This window comes from Aquila chrysaetos, chromosome 5 (genome assembly GCF_900496995.4).
Source record: "Aquila chrysaetos chrysaetos chromosome 5, bAquChr1.4, whole genome shotgun sequence".
NCBI classification, from domain to species: Eukaryota; Metazoa; Chordata; class Aves; order Accipitriformes; family Accipitridae; genus Aquila; species Aquila chrysaetos.
This window is the reverse complement of record NC_044008.1, coordinates 7684484-7707373: the sequence shown is the minus strand read 5'-3', so window position 1 is coordinate 7707373 and position 22890 is coordinate 7684484. Positions and strand designations below refer to the sequence as shown.

At 43.4% G+C, this 22890-nt stretch overlaps 1 protein-coding gene across 7 annotated transcripts in view; it reads left to right on the top strand.

Moving 5' to 3' along the window:
- Positions 1–21354, top strand: part of BEND7 (BEN domain containing 7) — a 49197-nt gene extending 27843 nt beyond the window's left edge. For 3 of the 7 annotated variants that reach the window (XM_030014612.2, XM_041123653.1, XM_030014616.2), the window contains 3 exons: positions 980–1205; positions 6593–6712; positions 11766–12207. In XM_030014612.2, the coding sequence (XP_029870472.1) occupies positions 980–1205; positions 6593–6712; positions 11766–11917 (498 nt within the window). In that variant the 3' untranslated portion in view covers positions 11918–12207. Of the gene's footprint in view, positions 1–979; positions 1206–1471; positions 2658–6592; positions 6713–11765; positions 14523–14562; positions 14614–19396 lie in introns of those variants that run through there. The other 4 variants (XM_030014613.1, XM_030014615.1, XM_030014614.2 and 1 more) reach the window with 4 other exon arrangements.
- Positions 21355–22890: the final 1536 nt, after the last annotated feature.

The window sequence follows — 22890 nt, the reverse complement described above, 5'->3', positions numbered from 1 at the left end:
ATAATATCTTAAAATTTTTAGTTTATTCATGATGTATCTTCATTCTAGGTATATAATTATTCCATACAGACATCTTGTGTAAGCACTGTGTGGTAGTCACAGGAGAAGATACTGCAAATATTATTTGTGTAATTTCTGATACGTACAGATAGGGACAGCAAAAAGACTCTTAGAAAGGGGACTTCCTTGAAGGCCTTTGTCTGCTTTGGCCCACAAGGTACTTGAGACAAGACTCTTGCGAAATGCAGGATAATTTTGTTTCCTTCTCTTCCCCTCCATCTCACTTTCTAGCAGTCGCATAAATCCCTGTGATTTACCACTGAGGTTTTTTATGCTGAAACAAGGTGTCTATCTAACATCATCCTCTTCTAAGGATGCATTTTGGGAATATGAAAAGAAGGGAGAAATGGATGATCAGCAAGCGCTGGCTCCAAGGGCAGCCTCAAACTCATCATCTACTTCTACTCATATGGGCCATACCTGCGCTGGAAGCCCTCTTGGGAAACCACATGGAATGGACTGGTAGCCCTGCATTTGTGCTTCTTGGAAATGCCTGGCTGCCCAACAGCATGCTTGTTCACATAATTTGGCAGTGAAACAAGTCCATAAAATGGTTAGATAGATGTCCAAAAAGCATCACATAGGATTGTTGCTCTGGGATGATCCTCTAGTTTGTCATTATTATCCAATATTGAAAGGTATCTCTTTTCTTTTTGTTAGCTGTACACCTAGAAATAATGTCAGTAATTGTTAACTATTACAGCGGCTGGACATGAGTATGATTATTTGATTTGCCTTTTAAGGTGCTTATTCACTGATGGGGTTTGATTTCAATGAAGTAGGCTGCTGTGGTACTGAATAGCTGGGAAAAGGTTCATGGTTTGATTAAGTGATTGTAAAGTCTCACCAGATGCATGATTGAAGTAAAATAGTGTCTTTGAATGCTCATTTAATTAAAACATTTGTATTCTTTTGGTAGCCAGAAGTGCAACTTGCAGAAGGCTTTGACGTCTTCATGCCGAAATCTCAGCTGGACTCTATATTATCAAACTATACTCGCTCAGGAAGTCTGCTTTTTAGGAAGCTGGTCTGTGCATTTTTTGATGACAAGACTTTGGCTAACTCTTTACCAAATGGCAAAAGGAAAAGAGGGCTCAATGACAACCGGAAAGGACTAGACCAAAATATTGTGGGTGCAATAAAAGGTATGTTTTTTGCTTTCTTTCATATGTGTAATTATAACCTATTCTCAGCTAAGGAGAGTGTAAGGGGATTAGAATTTCTGACGTGTGTTAGGTCTATTAAAATATGCAGTCTTATTTCTATTCCCTTTCATTCACTTGTTAAAAATAGCTTCTACGGGGACAGCTTGTGTTAATTTTAAGCCAATGATCCCAGTTTCTGAAGTCAGGCTCTAAGGTTAGAAACTCAATGTTCGTGTAAGATAATTATTTTTTTTTCCGGATATCAGAGATGCAAAGAAATCTTGAAAACACAATGACAGCGTAACTGATCCTCTTCAATCAAAATTCTGAGGCTCGCACTGCATCTGACTGTGTCTGCTCTGTAAATAGTTTAGTAGTTGGTAGCTGGATTGAGGAGAGATGGAGGGAGGTAATACTGGGACTGAGATGAGTTTAATGCTCCTAAGAACAGTGGTGGTCCTTCTCTTGTGGGAGCAGATTTCTTAGTTGGTGTGAGGATCCTGTGCTGGGTGTTTTTTCTTAGCAATCACTGCTTTCTAGTTTCCAGAAGAACACATGTACCTTCAAACTCTGTGATCGCAACACATAAAGAGCTAGTATTAAGCCAGAGATTCTGAACTAGATTCTATTATTTTGAAATCTGATATAGTAGGGAAAATACCCAAGTTACCAAAAGACAGGCTGTGTTGCAAAGTAGAGCTTATTTTAGAGGCTATGACTCATCTTGAGGTACAGATTGCTAACCTAGGAGACGTAAGGCAATGAGAAGAGCTTCTGTAAGTCCACTGGCAACAAAAGGGGGCAGGGGAATGCTTTGCAACCACCTCTGTGTCCACTTTTGCCCCCCTCTCCCCATGCAAGAAAGACATTGACATACTGGCTTGAGTGCAGTGGAGGGCCACCAAGACTTATGGTACTGAAGCAGGTATGTATGTGAAGTATGTATGTGAAGTGACATATGAAGAGAGGCTGAGAGAATGGGAGAGAAGACGATTCAGGAGAAACCTTATTGCTGTCCAGAACTACCTAATGGGATGGTATAGAGAAGATGGACTCAGACTCTTCCCATAGGCACAAGAGGCATCGGACACATGGAAAATTTCAATATGATATAGGGAAAAGCTTTTTCAACATAAGAATGGTTGAACAGTGGAATAACAGCTTAGAGAGGCTGCAGGATCTCCATCCCTGGAAATACTCAAAACTTGACTGGTCACAGTCCAGAGCATCATGATCTAGTTGGCCATGCTTTGAGCAGCAGGCTGGACATGGAGACCTCCAGAGGACCCTTTCAACCTGTGCAATTCTGCAATGAAGTATATGTTGTGGCTATGTCATAGTCCTAATACATCTTACAGAGTTGCTGGCAGACTTTCTTACAGTTATGCTTATAATTAGGTTTAAATCACAAACACTTTTTTATACCCTCCTTTCTTGAGCTCAATAATCTGCAAAAATCTGTAGTTGAATTCACTCTATCTGTATCTCATTCTTCCTTAAAAGCTTTAATAAATAAGTTAAATGGAAGAAAAAGGAGTTCAAAATTACTTTTAAAAAAAAACCCTCTTAATTTAAGCAGCACTGTGATAAAATAAATGTTTTTCAGTAGATGCAGCAGTACTATTAAAACAGCAGTTGTCACCCACTGCAGAGACCAGTGTTTCTCAGTAGCAAATTCTTAGGCTTGATTTAACCTCTTCCCTTGAGTTTGGGAGAAGAAAGGGGGGAGTTGTGGTTCCAATAGATAAATTTCATCTGTAATGGTACTAGTAGGTACCACTGTAATAACAGTGATCTTTATTGGCATTTACAGTATTGCCCAAATGCTAGTGCCTGATCCCTGATAGCGGAGCCCATCCCTAAAAGCTGTGATGGAATAAAATGCCAAGAGCTGACATCCTGTGGATCTTTACTCAGCCTGGCTCCAATAGCACCCTTCTTCCCTCCAAAGAGCTGGGCTATCAGACACTGTTGTTTCATTTATTCCAAGAAATAACTGAGCCGGTATGAAATCTCCACAAGAACAACATCATGTTGTTTGCATTATTATTATTAGGACGTTCCTCTACCACGTGCCCAGATATCCTTTAGTGGCACTTTTAGTCCTTTTCCATGACAGAGATACAAAAGTGGAGAAAAGGCTACATTCATACAAAAATGAGCAGAGAACTTAAAGGAGGGACTGTTAGCTTGAAATTGTTCTTCGTGTCTGAAAACATTTTAACTGTCGTCCTTATGAGTAATTTAACGCTTCTGCAACGGGATGATTAGCTGGGGAGAAATTCTGTCTTTTGACTTCGGGTATTCAGTGGCACTTGTTGAATCAGTTGCAGTGTTTCTCCTGGGCAATCAGTTTCACTTGTGAGTTGCATCAATCTTTCACTCAGAACTGGGGGAAAAAAGATGATTAAAAAAAAAATCAGAAGCTGTTATTTTTCCTTTATGTCGTTGACTAGAAATCCAGCCAGTGAAGTCCTTCCCTGCAGAAGTCAATGAGCTGTGTTCAGAAGTGTGATGTGTCCTTCAGGGATCCATACTGGGACCAATACTATTTGATATCCTCATCAATGACATATATAGTGGGATTGAGTGCACCCTCAGCAAGTTAGCAGGTCATAGACTCATAGAATGGTTTGGGTTGGAAGAGACCTTCAAAGATCATCTAGTTCCACCCTCCCTGCCATGAGCAGGGACACCTTCCACCAGACCAGGTTGCTCAGAGCCCCATCCAACCTGGCCTTGAACACTTCCAGGGACAGGACATCCACAGCTTCTCTGGGCAACCTCTTCCAGTGCTTCACCATCCTCACAGTGATTACCCCTTGTCCTATCACTACATGCCCTTGTAAAAAGTCCCTCTCCAGCTTTCTTGTGGGCCCCCTTTAGATACTGGATGACACCAAGCTGTGTGGTGCAGTCGACATGCTGGAGGGAAGGGATGCCAACCAGAGGGACTGTGGCAGGCTTGAGGAGCGGATCCATGTGAACCTCGTGAAGTTCAAGACGGCCAAGTGCAAGGTCCTGCACATGGGTCAGGGCAATCCATAATATCAGTACAGGCTGGTGGATGAAGGGATCAAGAGCAGCCCTGCAGAGAAGGACTTGCGAATACTGGCAGATGAAAAGCTGGACATGAGCCAACAATGTGCGCTCGCAGCCCAGAAAGCCAACCGTGTCCTGGGCTGCATCAAAAGCAGCGTGGCCAGCAGGTCAAGGGAGGGGATTCTGCCCCTCTGCTCCACTCTGGTGAGACCCCCCTGCAGTACTGCATCCAGCTCTGGGGTCCTCAGCAAGGAAAGACATGGACCTGTTGGAGCGGGTCCAGAGGAGGGCCACGAAGATGATCAGAGGGATGGAGCACCTCTCCTATGAGGACAGGCTGAGAAAGGTGGGGTTCAGCCTGGAGAAGAGAAGGCCCCAGGGAGACCTTATTGTGGCCTTTCAGTACTTAAGGGGGCTTATAAGAAAGATGGAGAGATGTTTTACCAAAGCCTGTGGTGACAGGACAAGGGGCAGCAGTTTTAAACTGAAAGAGTGTAGGTTTAGATTGGACATGAGGAAGACTTTTTTTTTTATGAGGGTGGTGAGGCACTGGCACAGGTTGCCCAGAGAAGCTGTAGATGCCCCATCCCTGGCAGTGTTCAAGGCCAGGTTGGACGGGGCTTTGAGCAACCTGGTCTAGTGGAAGGTGTCCCTGCCCATGGCAGGGGGGTTGGAACTAGATGAACGTTAAAATTCCCTTTCAACTCAAACCAGTCTATGATTCTATGATGGAGGGGTTGTTAGCACCATACAGCTCAGGTGGACTAGAAAAGGGAGGTCCCGCTTCTCCTGTCTCCTTCCTGTTGCACTCCCATTCCTTTTTGCCCACATTTGTGTTTCCCTAACACACATTGAGCAATCAAAGCTGTTTGGACTTTCATTCAAGAGAAGAACAAGCAAGTTAGAGACGAGAAGCAAGTTAACATATTGGCCCTACAAGGCTGCCAGACCCTGGCTTCTATGCAGGCAACAGCAGGCAGTAGTCGTAATTCCCACGGTAGGCACCTGCAGTGGGTGGCCTGGGTACAGCCTAGTGTCACAGGTTGTCCCCAGGCCCTGGTCACAAGCAGGAACTGCAGTTGCATGTTTGAAGTAAGTAGGAGTCTTTAGTCATTGATCAGGTTCCCATTGTGTCAGGTACCGTATGGATTCAGAAGGGAAAGATTATTTCTGTCTTCACAGAGACCATAATCGTTGCAAACTGGACACTGGCGATGTGTGGGGCTGTATTGACTTCTCTGGGAAGCCCTCAGAGTTCATCTGGCATCCTTGCTATCAGACTACAGTATTGCTAATGCCTTTCATGCAATGGTTCTGTGAAGTTGTTAACACGGAAAGACTTCGGAGGGTGGGATTACTTTCCAGTCCCCTTATACTTACCAGCTAGTACTATTTCAAAAGTGCGTGTATAAAAATACTGAAATTGTCATTTTTTTGTTGCATGCTTTTCCATCCCATTTGTGTGACGTTTATTCTCAAGGTTTGCAAATTCCTTGAGCTGGGACCAGTTTTCTCTCTTTGTTTGCCAGTCATAATTGGACACTGGGCTCTGAGACCTCTGACCAAGACTACAATAGCAATACTAACAGTAATAATATTTTTTCTGTTTCTGCTCTTGTTTATTTTTTGCACACCTCTCAGATGCATGATGAAAATCAATTGCATCAGTTTCACTTCTTTTATAGTTTTGTATTTTTGGTATAACATTGCTAGGTTTGCTGTAAATATGGAATTAAAGATAATGTACCGTTTTTATAAAACATAAAATTGGACCTGTAGGATACTTCGTTTTTTTCAATAATGCCTTTTTTTTTTTTAGTAGCTTTATAAAAATTCTATTCCATCTGGTTTGGCAGTATGAGAACTGTAGAGATTTCCGCAGTAGTAGGACTTCTATCTTTCATCAGTTTGCCTGCAGCCTTAGGAACCTGACCAAGAGGCCACCAAATGACCAGATCTTCAGCTCTCTACTTGTACCGTATGGGAGGCAGCATTTATGAGTTCCTGCCACATCTGGAGACTGAGTTCAAAGTACACTATTATTTTTCTGTGATGCTTTTGTGTGAAATTCATGAATGGAAGACATCAGGTGTAGACGGTTTCTCTGGGATAGGCTTTTATAAGTAGTAACCATGGTATCGCTGTGATATTTATACACACAAATGACTTCTGAATGATAAACTTGTGAAACACTGAGTTGGACTCTGTTCTCGCAATGCTAGATTGGCCATTTAAATGCTTTTTGATAAGTGGATAATTTGATATATTTTGTTTATAATCCTCTCCAGTCTCATTTTCTCCATTCTGGTGGCACATTTCAAAAAGATGGTATCTTTTTATTTCAGTCTTTACAGAAAAATACTGCACTGCTAACCATGTGGATAAACTTCCTGGTCCTAGGGACTGGGTCCAGATTCTTCAGGATCAAATTAAACTTGCAAGACGACGATTAAAAAGAGGCTCAGGTATGTATAAAAATATAAGGAACAACATGTGAGCGTAAGATTAAAAGCTTAGAGCCTTTGTATCCACAGAAGTGTTTTTCTTGTTGACTGTAGTTGTACATGTTCACACTATGAAAATTAGACCTCTAAGATTTTAGCAGGCTTCTGTGTGAAGTACAGTGTTTCCTTATGTTGTCTCTAACCCCTTTCCATTAGCACCCAAACTCTTCTTCCCTGTGTTTGATGAAATCTGAGTCCGAAACTAGCTGATCCATCCAGGGTTGCAGGTAGAAGTTTTTTTAATTCTGTGTGGTTTGGTCTGACAAGCCACTCACTGTGCTGTTAAGACATAACCCAAATGACCTTCCCCTCTAAACTATATGTATCTGGGAGGATAGATGAATTTTCTCACATTTTGTGAAAGAATCAGCATCACTGTAGCAAAAAAAAAAAATACCACCCACCCTGGTTGTGCCGGCAAGGTTCTCCAATACATGGGAGGGAGCTTGCCAGCAGTAACAGGTACTGTAGCAAAGTTAATGCAGCAAAGCTGCTCAGCTTGGGCTGGACTAACCTGCATGCCCGGGGCTGGGACCAGCCTGTGGTGAAGGCCCAGCGCAAAACTTTCACCCGGACAGCATGCAGCTGGTGAGCTCTCAGTTCCAGCGACGAACAGCAACGTGCAGCCTCGAAATCCCCGGTAGAATTAATGGGAAAGCAATATCACTGATTAAGAGACATGTAATTACTCTATAAGCTTTAACTAGTCTCCCTCCTATCTTCATGCCTCCTATCCTACAAGGGGCTTTCTTCATATGAGACTTCACTTACTCTTCCTCATCCTAGTGTTTTCTTAAGGCTCTCTCACGGTCGTATTTCTTGTCCATCACTCCCTCGGAGCATCTGACACTGTTGTCTGAGGCACATCACTTGTGCCAACGTCCTTAAACACGGTCCTTCACTGTTATCGTATTTAGCTGCCTGCCTTTTCCCCTCTTCCTTTCTGCCCATCAGCACAATTAAGTGCCTGTTAGCATCGTCGGGTTGACGGGATGGGAAACGTGATGGCTCCGCAGGGGATGCTGGTGGTCCCTGTGGCTACGGGGCGGGGGGGTAGGGTGGTGAGCGAGACCACAGGAAACAATCTCTCCAGCTCCCTGTCTCAGCCAACGTTTTCTGTCCAAAGCTGTGTCTCTGAAGCACAGACTTAGGCTGGCATCTGAAATCATTCTCCACAATGTTATTAATGCCAGGAGGGAAAAGCGTAAGATAGAGGAAAATGAGAAACACCCAGAGACAGAAATAACATGAGGGGAGGAAAAAAGTGCAGATTATTTAGTAGCATAAGCTTCCCTGAGTAGAGAAGCAAACCAGCACTAGCCTTAAAAAGGGTTTCTTGTGCGTATGGGGGGAGGGAGGAGAGAGGGATACAAGATAATCTTGTTAAAGACAGTGTCAGATTACTGGTGTTGTACAACAGGACTGCTTTCTGCCCCTTCCAAGGCTGCCTCTCCCCCCCCACGACAGGAGGGTGGAAGTGGGGTGCCAGGCTTCGATAAGGTGAAGAGTGAAGTGTGGGTTGTGGGGAGCAGAGGGTCCTTGGGCTGTCTGCAGAAGATCCCTTGAGAAAGACGATTGACCTAATTTTGTTTTGATTTTTATTTTCTTTCATCCCTTTTTATTTGCTTTTCTTCGTGCCTCTGCAGGATATTAATTAAAATGACAATGATGTTCAGCTCTTGCCTTTCAAATGGGGCCACCTCCATCTCTGGGCCTTTCTCAGGATGGGAGAATCTAAGCAGAGGATATTGTCTCTAAGCCAGCAAGGCTGTGAAGAAAAATAAGTGAAGCTGAATATAGTGTGACTGAGTAAGATAGGCTCTGATAGCTGTCTCTGCCTGGAGAGGGAAGGTAACTTGTTAACCGGTATGTGGATGAGTAGTGAGCAGCAATGTACCTATCAGCCCCTCAGATTTGTTTGCTGAAAAAAAAATACACAGTACCTAGACTGGTAGAAAAGCTCTTTTTTGTGTTGTTTAGTTCACTGGCCATTCCCTGAAGTGTACCAGTTTCTCTCTGACATGAGGCCACAGGGAGGCATGCTCTTTTTGATCTAGAGGAGTGATTGAACACACCACTGTGGCCATCTGCACCTTACTGTCCACCACCATCTCCACTGGTGGCTTAAGCTAACCCAACCTGACCTTGCACTGAAGCACATGAGAAGTCTCCACCGCCTTTGTGACAGCAAAGCAGGAGATAGCAGCAGGGAGGCAGGAGCATACAGCTGGTTGTGGTAACATCTTCATCTTGTTGAAATAAGATTTGTTAGTACTTCTATGTTACAACCATGAGCTGCTGATAGGAGAGGTGTAGAGCTGATTAGGCGACAGATCCATCTAGTCCCATATTTTGTTTCCAGTGATGGCTGGTGCCTGGGGAGGTCTGTAGGACTGAGGGAAGGATGTTGCAATGTTTACTAGCATAGTCTCACAGCCCTCAGCAGCTTTATCCTGATACAAAACTAGTTGTGTGGGAACTATGCACATTTTAACTATTCACTGTGAAGCCATACCAAAATTGTTAAAGCTGTGTGTAACTTACAGAGACCAAAACAGGAGGGGAGGGCAGGCATGGAGGGAGGTTTGATCTGCTGTGGGGAGAAGGTGTCTCAGAACTCCACGTTGCAAAACTTAGCTTTTAAGAATCTGAAAACTACAGGAATCACAGCCACTGAGATGTGGGACTCGTCACTCTTCCAGCTGAGCTCTTGAGCTCTTCGAGTCTGTGTGTGGCCAGTGGAGCAGAGGCTGAGCCCTCCCAAGCAAGTGTACTCATGTCCATGCTCCCAGGTCATTCTCTTTTAGTTTTGTCTCCACTTGCTCACTGAAACATGCCGGCTAAGTTTGTGGGTAGAGACTAAGGTGCCCAAAGAACAAATCTGAGCCAGTGTTAAGCTAAATTCAGCTGAGACGTTGTGAGCCAACGTGTCTCCCTGCTGCCTGATCGCACTGATTTATCTACATTGGTTTCTGGTTTGTCATAATGTGCAGGCTTTATATGGAGAAAGCTTAAGGTGATCCATTTATTTTACAAAAGCTACAAGACAACTTTTTAGTCACCACTGAGTTGGGCTAAATTTTAACAGCAGAAGTATTTAAGAGAGGAGGGGCAGGCTTTCCATCCTGCTTGCCTTCCCCTGAGCCATTTAGTACATTCTCTGATTAGTTTTTCATTTCAAACCAGGCAGTAAGACACTGCATTCATGAGCAGCCCTCTCCACTTATCCTGTGAAACATTATTTCAGTCTGATAGTGTAAATCCTGCTCTAGCTTTCAGTGATATTAATAATTTCAGAGAATTCTAGGAAATGAGTGGTGTGGATCTGCTTTTTGTACCTCTTTCTGTAGGGTGTACTCTCCTGAGTGTTTCCAAATTAAATAAAATCATGATCACTGGATCATAGATGCTGCCCAGCTTCAACCTTATTTATCATGTTTGGCTCATCTCCTAGAATTAGGGACGGAAAAGCTCCCTACTTGGAAAGCTAATCAAAAAAACACTTAAAAATTCTGCTTTCTAGAAAATAGTTCCCCTGTGTAGATTTTGAAAGGTTGTTATCCTAAGCCAAATAAAAATTCATTTAAGTTCTGAGTCAGTGACAATATTTTTCATAGCTGGAAATATTATTTTTTTAATTTATTTATTTTGCTTTGGCTTTTTCTTAGTTCTTTTATATTATTGCCTGAGATCTGAGACTTGGGTAAGTTTTTTTTATTTGTTAGATCTGAGACTAAAGCTGTCACTGCCATTAAATTTTTATTGGCCTTGTTCAGTCTTTTCAAAATTTCACAAGTTGGCTGTCACAAAAGGGAGAAAAGACTGCGAGGTTAATGTTACAAACAGATGTTACAATTAAAATTAAAGAGTATGGTAATATTCTTCAGCCTTGACTACTGGTCCCATTTCATGCCAACAGCACAGCATACTGGGGCATGGCTTCATAGTGCTGGATCTGTCTTCTCCCAGTAGAGAAGCTGAACCTTTTTGGCTGCTGGGATGGGATGCAAAGTGGCCCTGAAAGGGAAGAAGTCAAAGGAAAAGGCATGTGCGTAGGTTTTCTCTCTTAAAGCAGCGTGAATTACAATGCAAATTGCCTTGTAATTTACGGTGGCGGGTTTCCCACGGCATGGTCTTTTCACTCTGCAAAAGAGAATAGGGGTAGGTGGCTGGTGGCCTTGCCAGTGGCAGCACAGAGGGAGACAGTCGACCATTACCTTAGAGATCTTAAAACGGGTAAAATTAGAAGGAACTGACTTGCTGTTCATGTCACCTCTGTGCCAGACGTAGCATCCAAGCCTTTTGATTACTAAACTCTCCATCCATTAATAAGCACTAGGTCAGGGGCCACACATCTCTCTCAGTAAGTTCTTCCTCCTTTTTTATGTTCTGAAGAGCCTGTAAGCCATTATTCTCTAGCGGCTGTCCATTGCATAGGCAGGAAAGCTGATACTGTATGAGTAATACTCCTGAAGTACACAGGGTAAGAGTTGTTCGTGCAAAGTGATTACCTTGTGCGTAACCTGGAAGCTTTTGATTGCCCTACTCCAAAAAGGAAAATATGGCAATGTTAGAAAACATGCTGAAATTTTTCAGGCAAGTCTAATTTAAATAAATTACATGCCATGACACTTCATCCTTGAGTTGTTGTTTAAAATTAACATTACCTTGTTGCAGTGTGAAATAGTGGGAACAAAGGAAGAAAAAATGCTTACCTTTTTTCTGTAAATACACCTTTTCTCCCACATCCTTGTTCAAACTGCTGCTTCCATTGTTTTGCATGAGGGGTTTTTTCTTTCTATTTCTTTTCATCCTTCTGATTTCCCTGGTTTGTGTTTTTGATACCATATCTATGTGTTGTGAGAGATCAGGTTGATTTTTTGCTTAGCAATACACACAGGGCCAGGAAGGATGTGGGATGCAAGTCCAACATGTGGTACAGTGCTTTTGTGGCCAGTATCTTAGAAAAAGATAGCAATATTAAAATGAGTAACTGCTGCATTCATCTTCCCAGCCCTGAGCATACAGGTACTTCTGTCCGAGGAGCAGACCAGCAGGTGGACACTTGACAGACAAACATGTATATCAGAAGCTCAACAATTTTTGGAAGGGGGGGAGGAATTTCTAAGGAAACGACTACCAGGATTGTTTTGCAAAAGCTACTGAGCTCTGTCTAAGCAAAGGACAGAAAAGAGGCTCCAAATTCCCACAGTAGGATCTATTCCTGCTTGCCCTATCTTGCAAGCTGGCACAAGACAAAGTTTGGCTGGCAGTCTCTGGGTGCGGTTGTCAAAGGCAAACCTTCTTTCCTGCTTGGAATGACATGTGAGAAGCTGGTGGTTTACATCCATGTTAGGAGGTCGAGGTGTTTGTCATGCCTTTGCGTCATACTTCACCTGGAGCTGCGGTTACGCATCCAGTTTCATAAAACAAATTCAGGCAGCTTCGGAGAAGAGTGAGTAGGCTCTCCGGGCATCTGCCATGCTCTCGCTCCCTTTCTGATGCTGGCGCAAGCATTCATGTGGCGATGTTGTCAGTTTTTAACTAGACCTGATCTTGGTGACCGTATAAATTTTTGTGCTGGCATGAGGAATGGGACTGAAACAATTGGTGGAGAGCCTGGACCTCATCTGTCAGTCTTGCCCCAGATTAAAATGGCCAGGTAACTTTGTTACCAGCAAAGCTGGGTCTGCAAAGTTGGAGGCTCAAGTCCTTATCTTCTGAAAGTGAGGTAATTCCTAGCCTCCATTTGTTTCTTTCTGTATTACTCCCTTCCTCCGAGTTCAGTTTTAACCAGGTGTAAGAAGAGCAGCTGGGCAGAAAGGTAACTGCATCTCTAGAGCTACTTCAAGAGTTGCTGCTAAGATTTCCAGAAAACCTATCACTTGCGTGGACAGCCTTGTTGGCACCAACCCTGGTATTGATGGAGGGAAGACTTTCCAGCCCATTGTGCCAGCACTCAGATCTGTTTTCCCCCATTTTCATAGCCTGGGTCCGTTCAACCCAAGGGGCGAGTTACAGCTTTGTCTCTTGTATGCTGAGTAGCTGTGCCGCAGAATCACTTGGTGCATGTAGTTCTTCATAACATAGCTAGAAGTTGGCCTCAGACTGTCACTCCAGATTTTTTTAAGCTGTGCATATCCTGTTGGCTGTTTCTCAGCTGCTCGTTTCACCGTGCTGTCTCCTCCCTGGCACATCCAGTCCTTCCATCGCTGGGAGTCCTGTCCAGATTCAAACCAGGCTAGGTGACCTCTTCCCATTTATTGAACTACCCGTTCCTTCCAAAATTCAAGATTTTCACAGTAAGCTGTACCAAGCACTTAATTTGTTTCTGCCCTGTGTGCCACCTTCTCACAGAAAGCGGAAAAAGGTATTGATTCAAGGCATGGAGTCACTTGCAGGTCTGTGTCGTGTACTTGTCAGGGCTCTTCATTTAAACCTTCTGTGGGAGGAAAGCTGCTTAGTAGTAGGGTTTTTAGTTTGTTTCTGTTTTCTTTAGTTCAATTAATTTTGCAGAACTGAGTAGAGAACATATAGCTAAAAACTAAACTGACATCCATGCATGTGGGAGAGAGAGCAGCCTCTTGGTCCACGGATGGGTAGCCAAGGGTTGATGGATCTATGTTAGGAAACCAACGTAGATCAGGAGCCGGATTAGTTCTTCTTACAATGTCATCATAAAGGCAACAACTCAACATCCTTGTGTGTAGAGCCATGATAAAGATGACCAGGCCAGTTAGCTTAGTTTCAAGTGGGAGCTGAAGCAAGTTGCTCAGTGCATCTGTAGCCTCGGTCAGATTCGACCCCTGTGGGTATTGTGCAGTGCATGGATGTGAGTAGATGTATGTCCACCACTCTGACCGCCAATGTAATGGGCTAGTCCTTTATGACCACACCTAGTTTGCTGAAGTGCTCTTAAAGATCTTCTTTTAAAGGCCTTAAATATCATGCTGAAGTGCCAAAAGGCAAAGGTAATAGGATTTTGAATAGGGCCTGTGTAGGTTAGGCACCGATTTCCTCTTACACGCCTATAACTTACTCGGGGTTCACGTGCACACTCCAGGGTACTACGGTCTAACAAGTCACTGCACATCTGCTGAGCCAAATTAGCTATCTTTATGCATACCCTTGGCCTGTGGCAAATAAGAGATGAACAAATTAGGCTTTTAGCCTTCCTTCACCGTGGGCTAAATTAAGTCAAATGATCTTGCATAAGCTGTGGGTTGAAAGCACGTGTGTATACATACACTGTAATTGCCTGTGTACCTGCGTGGTTACATGCTTTTTTAATTACGCTGGGTGCCCACCTGCATCTTGGAAGACATTTTGCCCTACTAAATCTGCCCCCCGCCAAATGAGTTTGCCTGTGGTCCCGGGAAGTTTGGGTGCAGAAGTGGGGGTATTCACCCTTTCCCCGTAGGCGTCAGATGATGGCAGCAGCTGCTGGAGGGTGGAGTACCAGCCTGAGAGGCTCTTCCTCCAAGGACCGCTGGGGACTTTTCTTACATGATTTTATCAAATAATCACAACTCCTTTTATCATCCGGATATCCTGAAACCTTAAAAAGAGCAAGTGTTACTCCATCCCATTGCTGGCACAACTGCTTTTTAATACCCAACACGCTCTTCTAAGTTTGCATTTTTATTATATGACCTTTCCCTCCAAGCAGTGAGTTTTTAACTGAGCAATAGCAAATTGCAGCTGAGGAAAGTAGATAGAAAATGCAAAATCACTCTACAGTATGTAGCTTTTTAATCGCATTCCCATATTCAGTAAAAGTAATGAGATTTCTTGTTTATATTTGTAATCAGCAGAGGCAACTGACTGTGATGAGAAGCCGGACATTTCTCTACTACAAACAGGTAAAATGCATTAAAATTTTTATCAGCTTCCAGTGTGTGTGTGTGTTTGTTTATGGCACAGAAGCAGTTTTCAATAATCCTGGCGTGCCATATACAGTCGGGTAATTGCACACAGGACCCAGCTATCTTAAGTTTTGAATGGCCTGTATTAAAAAACAAATGCATCAGAATCTTACAATTTCCCCCTCTATTTCATATTCATAAAACCTCAAGGTTCATGGTAGCAGCTAAGCTAATAAGGCCAGTAAGTTACCCTTCTTATGCCAGATAGGGACTTGCGCTCATCCCTGGTGTTTCTGGGAGTTTTTTTTAATTCTTAACGGAGTTATTGGTAGGGACAAACACAATAATTTGTATTGTAGCATCTGCTTAGTTGTCCGAGGCATTAGCAATAATATCTTGGGTTCTCAGAAGGATTGCAGAGATACTTATGTGCTAGTTAAATGTTGGTCTACTTCTTCTTGAAGTGCAGCCACCCTGCCTTAAAAGCCTGACCCTTGCTAAACAGCAGCTTAGCTATGCAGTTGTGTGGACTAGGAAATAAGATTTTTTGCACGCTGTTGCGCATGGTGTTGAAATCAAGACAGGCTGAGACTGAAATTTGAAGCACCCTCTCGTTAAGAGTCAGTCCATCAATAGGTGCCCTGATGGTAGGAGCTGAGCTGCCACCTTCTGAAAATCCAGTGGGGCCAGAGACTAGGGTGATGGTCGTTTCCCTGCATTAGAGAGTCATTCCCTTGTAATTTCACCAAGATGCTGCCTGTTATCCCCAAAGCCAAATTAAAAGGAGGGAAGATCTTGAGCAGACAAATAGGGTTATGCATTATGGTGCATTTTCACCGTTTTTCCAAGGTGTAACAACAAAGGGTGGTTGGAGATCAGCGATGCTATTGCTGTGAAGAACAGGACAGGGCTGATACTGGGTTGCTGAGCGCGTGGCACGGTACCTGGAGGCTATGGGGTGGACGGGAGAGTACTAGTACCGTCGCAGCATCTGTCTCTTGTGCAAGGGCTTCCTAATCTGTCTTGCGTAAGGGCTGGAGAAGGAGCTTTCACACACTGCTGCTGTGTGCCAGAGCAGCAGCTGCCAGCCGTGGAGCGCTGTCGGTTGAAATCCCGCTGTCGGAGCACGTGCAGTTACTAAGGAATAGGACCAGCGAAGCAGTTGGGAGGACAAGCAGCTATAGTCTTGTTCTGGCATGGACCCAGTGGGGGCTGGGAGCACGCGCTGACTGTGAGCTGCCGTGCTGCTTTCTTGGCCAGCCGCTGAATAATATTTCAGGGTACGGTTGTGATAATAGATGCAGGAAGCTCTGGTTTGAAAGGTCTCTTCCAAGTGACATCCTGTTCGTTTCTTTTATCAGGGAGGGAAGCAATTCCATTGCAAGAGGACCCTAATAAAGGTTGCTAATGCGACGTAGTGTTATCTTTTCATTGCTCTGCTAATCGTATTAAGGAACAGAATTATCGGATTGCTGTGCTTTTCTTTGAGCTCAGTTTCTGTAGTTATTACTCGTGTTGTACGTCATTGATGGAAATGAGTGCGCTGAGACGGTTGGGGTAGCGAAGATGACTCCCTTTCCACTCCACAGCAGATCACCATTGCGGTCTGCTTGCTCATACACCTTTGAGCATCCATGCATGCAGTTTTTGAGCTGAAATATTTGTTTGTAATGTATACTTTTCTGTACTATCTGTGGAAGGACGCCTAAATAAACCACACTGCAATTTGCATTGGTGGGGGAGGTGATGCTCGCAGTCTGTAAGCCAAGCATTGACTCACACCCATTATTATATGTGTGCGAGTGCTTCTTTGTAGTACGTATCCATGTAATATCATACTGTTCTTGGAAGCAAATGATTTAAAGTGATATACAGACAGTATAATGACAGTAATTATGATAGAGAGACAAAATACAGATACTTTCTATCAAGGACTGTAGCAAAAGAGGTAGAATATAACTTTTACAGGGGTCTCTCCCTGTCTTAGTACAGCAGGTTTTGTAAAGGGTTATTACTGACAGATTCTTTAAAGAGAGACTTTGTGTGATTTATTCAGCTGTCTTCTCTGTTTAGCTTGAAAAATCTTTGGGGAAGAGTCTCTCTGACTGTGTATTTGTACAATGCCTGGCGCAATGGGCCTCAGTTGCGTATGACAGCTAATATCAGATAAATCACAGCCTCAAGTTGTGACGGGAGGTTTAGGTTGGATATTAAGAAAAACTTCTTCACCGAAAGGGTTATCAAGTACTGGAACAGGCTGCCCAGGGAAGTGGTTGAGTCACCATCCCTGGAGGTATTTAGAAGACATGTAGACGTAGCACTTGGGGACATGGTTTAGTGGCAGTGTTAGGTTTATGGTTGGACTCGATCATCTTCAGGGTCTTTTCCAACCTACAGGATTCTATGATCAGTGGTTAACCTGGTGCGTTGGTGGAATAAAACCAGACTGAATTGCATTGCTTGAGGTGGAGTCTTGCGGGAGACTGGATGGGGGGAAGAGCTGGGGTACGGAAGCTATGACAGACATCAGATGGTTGCTCTCTTGGTTTTCAAGAATTGAACAAACTTGTGAAGCAAAAGCACCCAGAGTGAATGATTTGAATCCATGGTAAGTGTTGGTGCCAAAAAAAAGGGAAAACTCAGATGCCTTTAATCTGCCTTTCCTGCTCAGTCAGCCCTGCTTGTGACACTGGCGACATTATGAAGATCCGGGTATATGTGGACTAGTGATGGTGAAATGCCTGAACCTATGCGTTTTCGGATCACAGTCTATGGCTGACTCTTCATTCGAGACACCTCAGTCAGAAGTGTGGTTGCTCTCAGCTCTCTTCATCATTGGTGGGAAGAGGGCTGCTTCCAGAGAGGAGGTCAGATCAGCTGAGGTCGTGTTTGGAGGCATCTCTCCTTTGGTGCTGGCAGGACTGGGCTCCCAGTGCAGTTAATTCATATAGGTGCCTACAGACGGGTTTGAACCTGCTCCCTCCGTGCCCACAATTAGCAAAGTCTTCGACTTTGGGGAGAGCAGCGGGTGTTTTGTTTTCAAAACCCTCTTTTGGAACTCAAAAGCCTTGTAAAAAAATGCACCTGGAACATCCTCATAAAACTAAGGAAGGTATTTTTGCCCAATTATATTTTAGCACTTCTGAGCAGAAATCATGCTCCCATTTTAAAATCACCCTCAACGCTAAGAGGGCCTTTGCTTTAAAAGCTGTTGATTGAAGGGTGTTTAAAGTAAATTGGAAGAACTGTGGCAGTTCAACTTGCTGTGAACTTTGGTGCATTGACAGATAAATCTCAAGAAAATAGTAGAAGAATTGTCTCTAACAAATGTTATCAAAGCTCAGCTCTTCCACAGTTCCAGCTTTTGCACCTACCAAAAGCTGAAGGCTGTGTCCAGACCTGAGCTGAGGCAGATCAGACAGCTCCAGGGGTAATTGCTGTGGTCTAAGTGGAAAGACTGATTAGTTTCTTGGTGATACAGGAACCTGGAAAGCGTGAGGTAGGTCTTTATCAGGATGAAGATGGGGCAGCTTTTAGAGTCTTTTTGTATAAGTTGCTATTATGAAAAGGCTCATCTTATTTTGGTCTACAATTTACACGAAGCATCTGGATTTTGTGTTTTAAAAAAAGGAAGGCATAACCCATAAGTTCTGCATGTGGAAACAAATGTGAGCCAGCTGCAACACCCTTTTCTTGAATCCTCATCTTGAAAATCGGATTTGAAAGAGATATGCAGCTCAGGACCATGAGGGAGCCCTCCTTATACCTGTGCTTTGGACCACAGCTGTGTTGAGAGTTTGTATAGTTTCTCCACACTGGGGTTAATTTCAAGATGAGAAAGAATTTTGATATCCCTAAAAGAAACTGAAACACTACCATCCCAGTCCTTGGGTCCAGGGGTGAGACAGCTTTGTGAAAAGATGAGAGCAGTCTCTTGGTAAAGAAACAGATTATAAGAAAACAGCAACGATCCAATTCTATATAGGTTGTCTCCTTTTCTCTTGAAATACAATATCAAGAAAACGAAACTTCAAAAAAACCCCCCACCTTTTCGAAACCTTAAATATAAATCCTTTATTGTAATATAAATCTTTATCCTTTCAGTGCATAATTGTATGAGCCTTCCTTTTTCATTGGGTTGTATTTGCCTCTCAGGCTGATTGATGTCTGTCTCCTATTTGCCCTGTGTTCTTAGCACTCTTGTTGTAATTCTTCTGTCCATCTTTCATTGTTCTGTTTAGAAAAAGCACATTCTTAAAGTGCTTTAAAAAAGATAGGATATAATCATACCGTGCACCTTTTTTTTTAATATATATTCTCCCATATGATTTAGACTGCTGTGGAGTGGTGGTTTGGTTTTTTTTTTCCAAAGAAGATCCCAAAGTACATACTCTAGGTTTAAGATTCATGTGGTGCTTTTTTTACTTTTTCAGAACCGTAACTTCAAAGGGGTGAGCATCGCAGTGCAGTTTGTGCCGCAGTCTAATGCACCGCTTTACATCTGAAGTGGGGTGCACTATATATGTTGTGTGAAAAACTTTGCTGGCAAATTCTGTATTCAAAAAAATCTATTTAATTTGCTTTTCTTTAGCCAATTGAGCATTACTCTAAATGGAATTCAGCAGCCACTACCTGTGTACACACCAGCACAAATTAAAGTTAGAACTCAAATATGTAATTTCCATCATTTTGAAATAATTTTTTTTTTTTTTGCAAATTACTGATTTCTTAAATTTTTATATTTTTTAACTGATTTCTTCAAACTCTTTTCTTCCTTCAGGTAACCTTTTCGACACCACAACAGATCATCTGATAGATGCAAACCCAGATTTTTCAGCTTGAATTTCACATCCTGCACCAGTGTTCTTAATGGATAGAAACATCCTCTCCTTTGAATAATGTTCCCGCAAGATCGGCGCAAGAACTTCAGCGTACCACAAGACGTGGACATCCACACCGTTTTCCTTTCAAGTTTGTGTTTTCATGCCTTTTCCATGTAACCTCAAATAACGAAACCACCAGATTGCTTCACTGTTCTTCATCTTAATTAAAGATGATTTCCCTCCGTATCCAATGCATTATTTAATTAGCGGGATATCCACTCTGAAGGCATTCTCTTGCCTCTGTTTGTCCTCCATGATTGTATTTTTCCATGTGATTGTATGCTTGCCAGCAGTGTTTCATTGTAAGCCAGGCAGAGGTGAATACACACAGCTGGGTGACTCTTCCCGTCCCCGGGGACCAGGGTGGCACCCCTCTCCATCACGAACCTCGGGCCCTTGATGAGTGTTTGACTCGGCGAAGCTCTTCGCTTCTGCAGACCCACTTTTCCTTTCCTGGCTGCTGTGGTACCAATGACCAGTCGTACACAGCTGTGATTAAAAAGTCCTCGTTGGATTTAGCAGGAAATAAAGGAGGATTCTTCCCAGCAGTGCCCGGTTTCCTAATTATAGCAAGGAGAAGCTATTCCTCAAACAATCTCCCCTACGTGGTCCTAGTGGGATGGCTCTCAAGCATCTTTGTAGTGCAGATTGCTGGAGGTGGTCATTCACCCCTCACTTTTCCCCCCCAGCTTGCCCTACCACCTCAATCTCAAAATGTATTAGTTTGCCAATTTCCAGGAAGAGGGTCTGCACACTGTGATTTTTCAACCACTGCCCTTGGCGACAATATTCACCTATTTTAAAAAAAAAAGTCACCTTTTGACTGGTACTCTATTAATATCTTAGCAGTTAAGATGAGTGAATCGATCAAGAAATTGCACTACCCTCTTAGACGTTGAAAGGGTCAGTCCTTTCAGGTCGGGGCTAAGGTAGAATCGTACGCAGCCCTCCATGCAAACCTTCACTTCTGCACCTTTCATCAGCACTAAATTCACTTTAAAAATGTCGGGAAAAAGTCTAGAAGGTCTTACCTGCAACATCTATCGATCACCAGGTAGTTTGAGTGTGTTTCCTGCAATTCGAGGGAGAGCTTGCTAGAGCCTTTACCATTGTGTTTCCCTTCCCTGTGTATATTTTAGGGGCATCTTTTGGGTTTTTGGAAACTATTTGGCCTTTGAGTGTCTCAACAGAAGTGCTATTAAAGAGTGGTTTTCAAAATATTTAATCTCTTTTTTTAACGATCCTAAAGCCTATTTCTCAGATGTCGCCAAACGCCCACAAATAACACCGAAGCCAACAGGAGCGGTTTGTTCTCTTGGCACCTGAGAAACCAGGTTCCCAGCCCTTCCCCACCCACCTACTGTGGACTTTTAGGAATGACCATGTTCTCTCTGAAACTGTGGAATAGATCGAATATGCACTGCAAACCTTAAAATTTGAGTCTTTCCTTAGTTCGTGGCTTGGAGTTGCCTGCATTGGGCAGGGGGCACCAGTCTGTCATGTCCGTATCGTAACCCTTCAGCAACAGAATCAACGTTTTGTAAATTTGGAAGATTGCATTTGTGTTTACTTACTGTGACTACTGTTCAGACTTTCTTCAGAAATCTTTTTATAGGGTTTATTAGAGAGAAAAAAAAAAATCATTCCATATTTAGGTAAAAATGTCTCAATCTTCTGTATATATGTTTTATTAATATGTAAATATTTAGATATTTTTAAATTACTATGTTCTTAATAAAGCGACAAGGGACTAGTTGTGAAATGGTGTATAACATTGTGTCGTGTTATCGATCTCTGGGAAACCCTCTTTGTCAGTTCAGAAAAGAAAACCTACAATAAATAACTTTTAATTGCATGTGCGTTCTGTGTTCTGTGCTGGATTCCCATATTTCAGAGGAATTACCTAGCAATTAGTGGACTACATAGGGAAATGTATAGGAAAACCCTAAAAGTTACCACCACAATACTATTTTTCCAGCTGGCTCAGATGGAAACCATGCTGCCTGCCAATCACGACAACGTCTATATCCAATCGCATAATAACCCTTGAGTATTAAGTGCTGATATGCTTGAAGTCTAATTTTAATTGAATTAGGTGCCTTTATAATCTGCACTTAAAAGGTTAAGCTCTGCTTCTATGGAAACAACACATAGGAAGGACAAACCAATACTCATAATTTGGAGTAGCTGCAAAGATATATGCTTGGTAATTTATTATCACACCCTCATCAAATGTTGTTTAGCCTTAGAAAATATTTCCTGCAAAAACATGTTCCTGGTAATCTTTCATCAATTACAAGGAGCCAGTGAATTGAAAGACCGGCTTGCCACACCTTTTCTGCTTTATATAAGGAGTGCTAGGAATAAATTGCTGGTAAAAAGTCTAGTGAGAGTTTCCTTTACACTTTGGTGGCTGCACGGATCAGGTGAAGCCTGGTGCACGTCTTGCATCTGTGTGAGATGGCATAAGTCGGTGCCATCCCTCTCCATTGGCAAGTATTGAAAGAGAAACTAAGTCATAGATCACACAATGGTTTGGGTTGGAAGGGACCTTAAAGACCATCTAGTCCCAACCCCCCTGCCATGGGCAGGGACACCTTCCACCAGAGCAGGTTGCTCAAAGCCCCATCCGACCTGGCCTTGAACACTGCCAGGGATGGGGCAGCCACAGCTTCTCTGGGCAACCTGTGCCAGCGCCTCACCACCCTCACAGGGAAGAACTTCTGCCTTAGATCTCATCTAAGTCTACCCTCTCTCAGTTTAAAACTGCTGCTCCTTGTCCTGTCACTACAGGCCCTCTCTCCATCTTATAAGCCCCCTTTAGGTACTGGCAGGCTGCTATAAGGTCTCCCTGGAGCCTTCTCTTCTCCAGGCTGAACAACCCCAACTCTCTCAGCCTGTCCTCATAGCAGAGGTGTTCCAGCCCCCTGATCATCTTCGTGGGCCTCCTCTGGACCCGCTCCAACAGGTCCATGTCTTCCTTGACCTGCTGGCCACGCTGCTTTTGATGCAGCCCAGGATACAGTTGGCTTTCTGGGCTTTGAGCGTACATTGTTGGCTCGTGTCCAGCTTTTCATCCACTAATACCTCCAAGTCCTTCTCTGCAGGGCTGCTGTGAATCCACTCATCGCCCAGCCTGTATTTGTGTTTGGGATTGCCCCGACCCATGTTCAGGACCTTGCACTTGACCTTGCTGAACTTCATGAAGTTCACATGGTCCCACTCCTTCAGCCTGACAAGGTCAACAGCAATTGCTGGCACCCTCCACGTGCCCACAAATTGGCTTCAGATCTGAATGCAACTCATCACTCTCACAATTTGGGATCTTCCAGCTCGATGGAACAAATCCATCCTTCGCTAAACAAGTATTTTCACTCACCTGCTCGGTGCC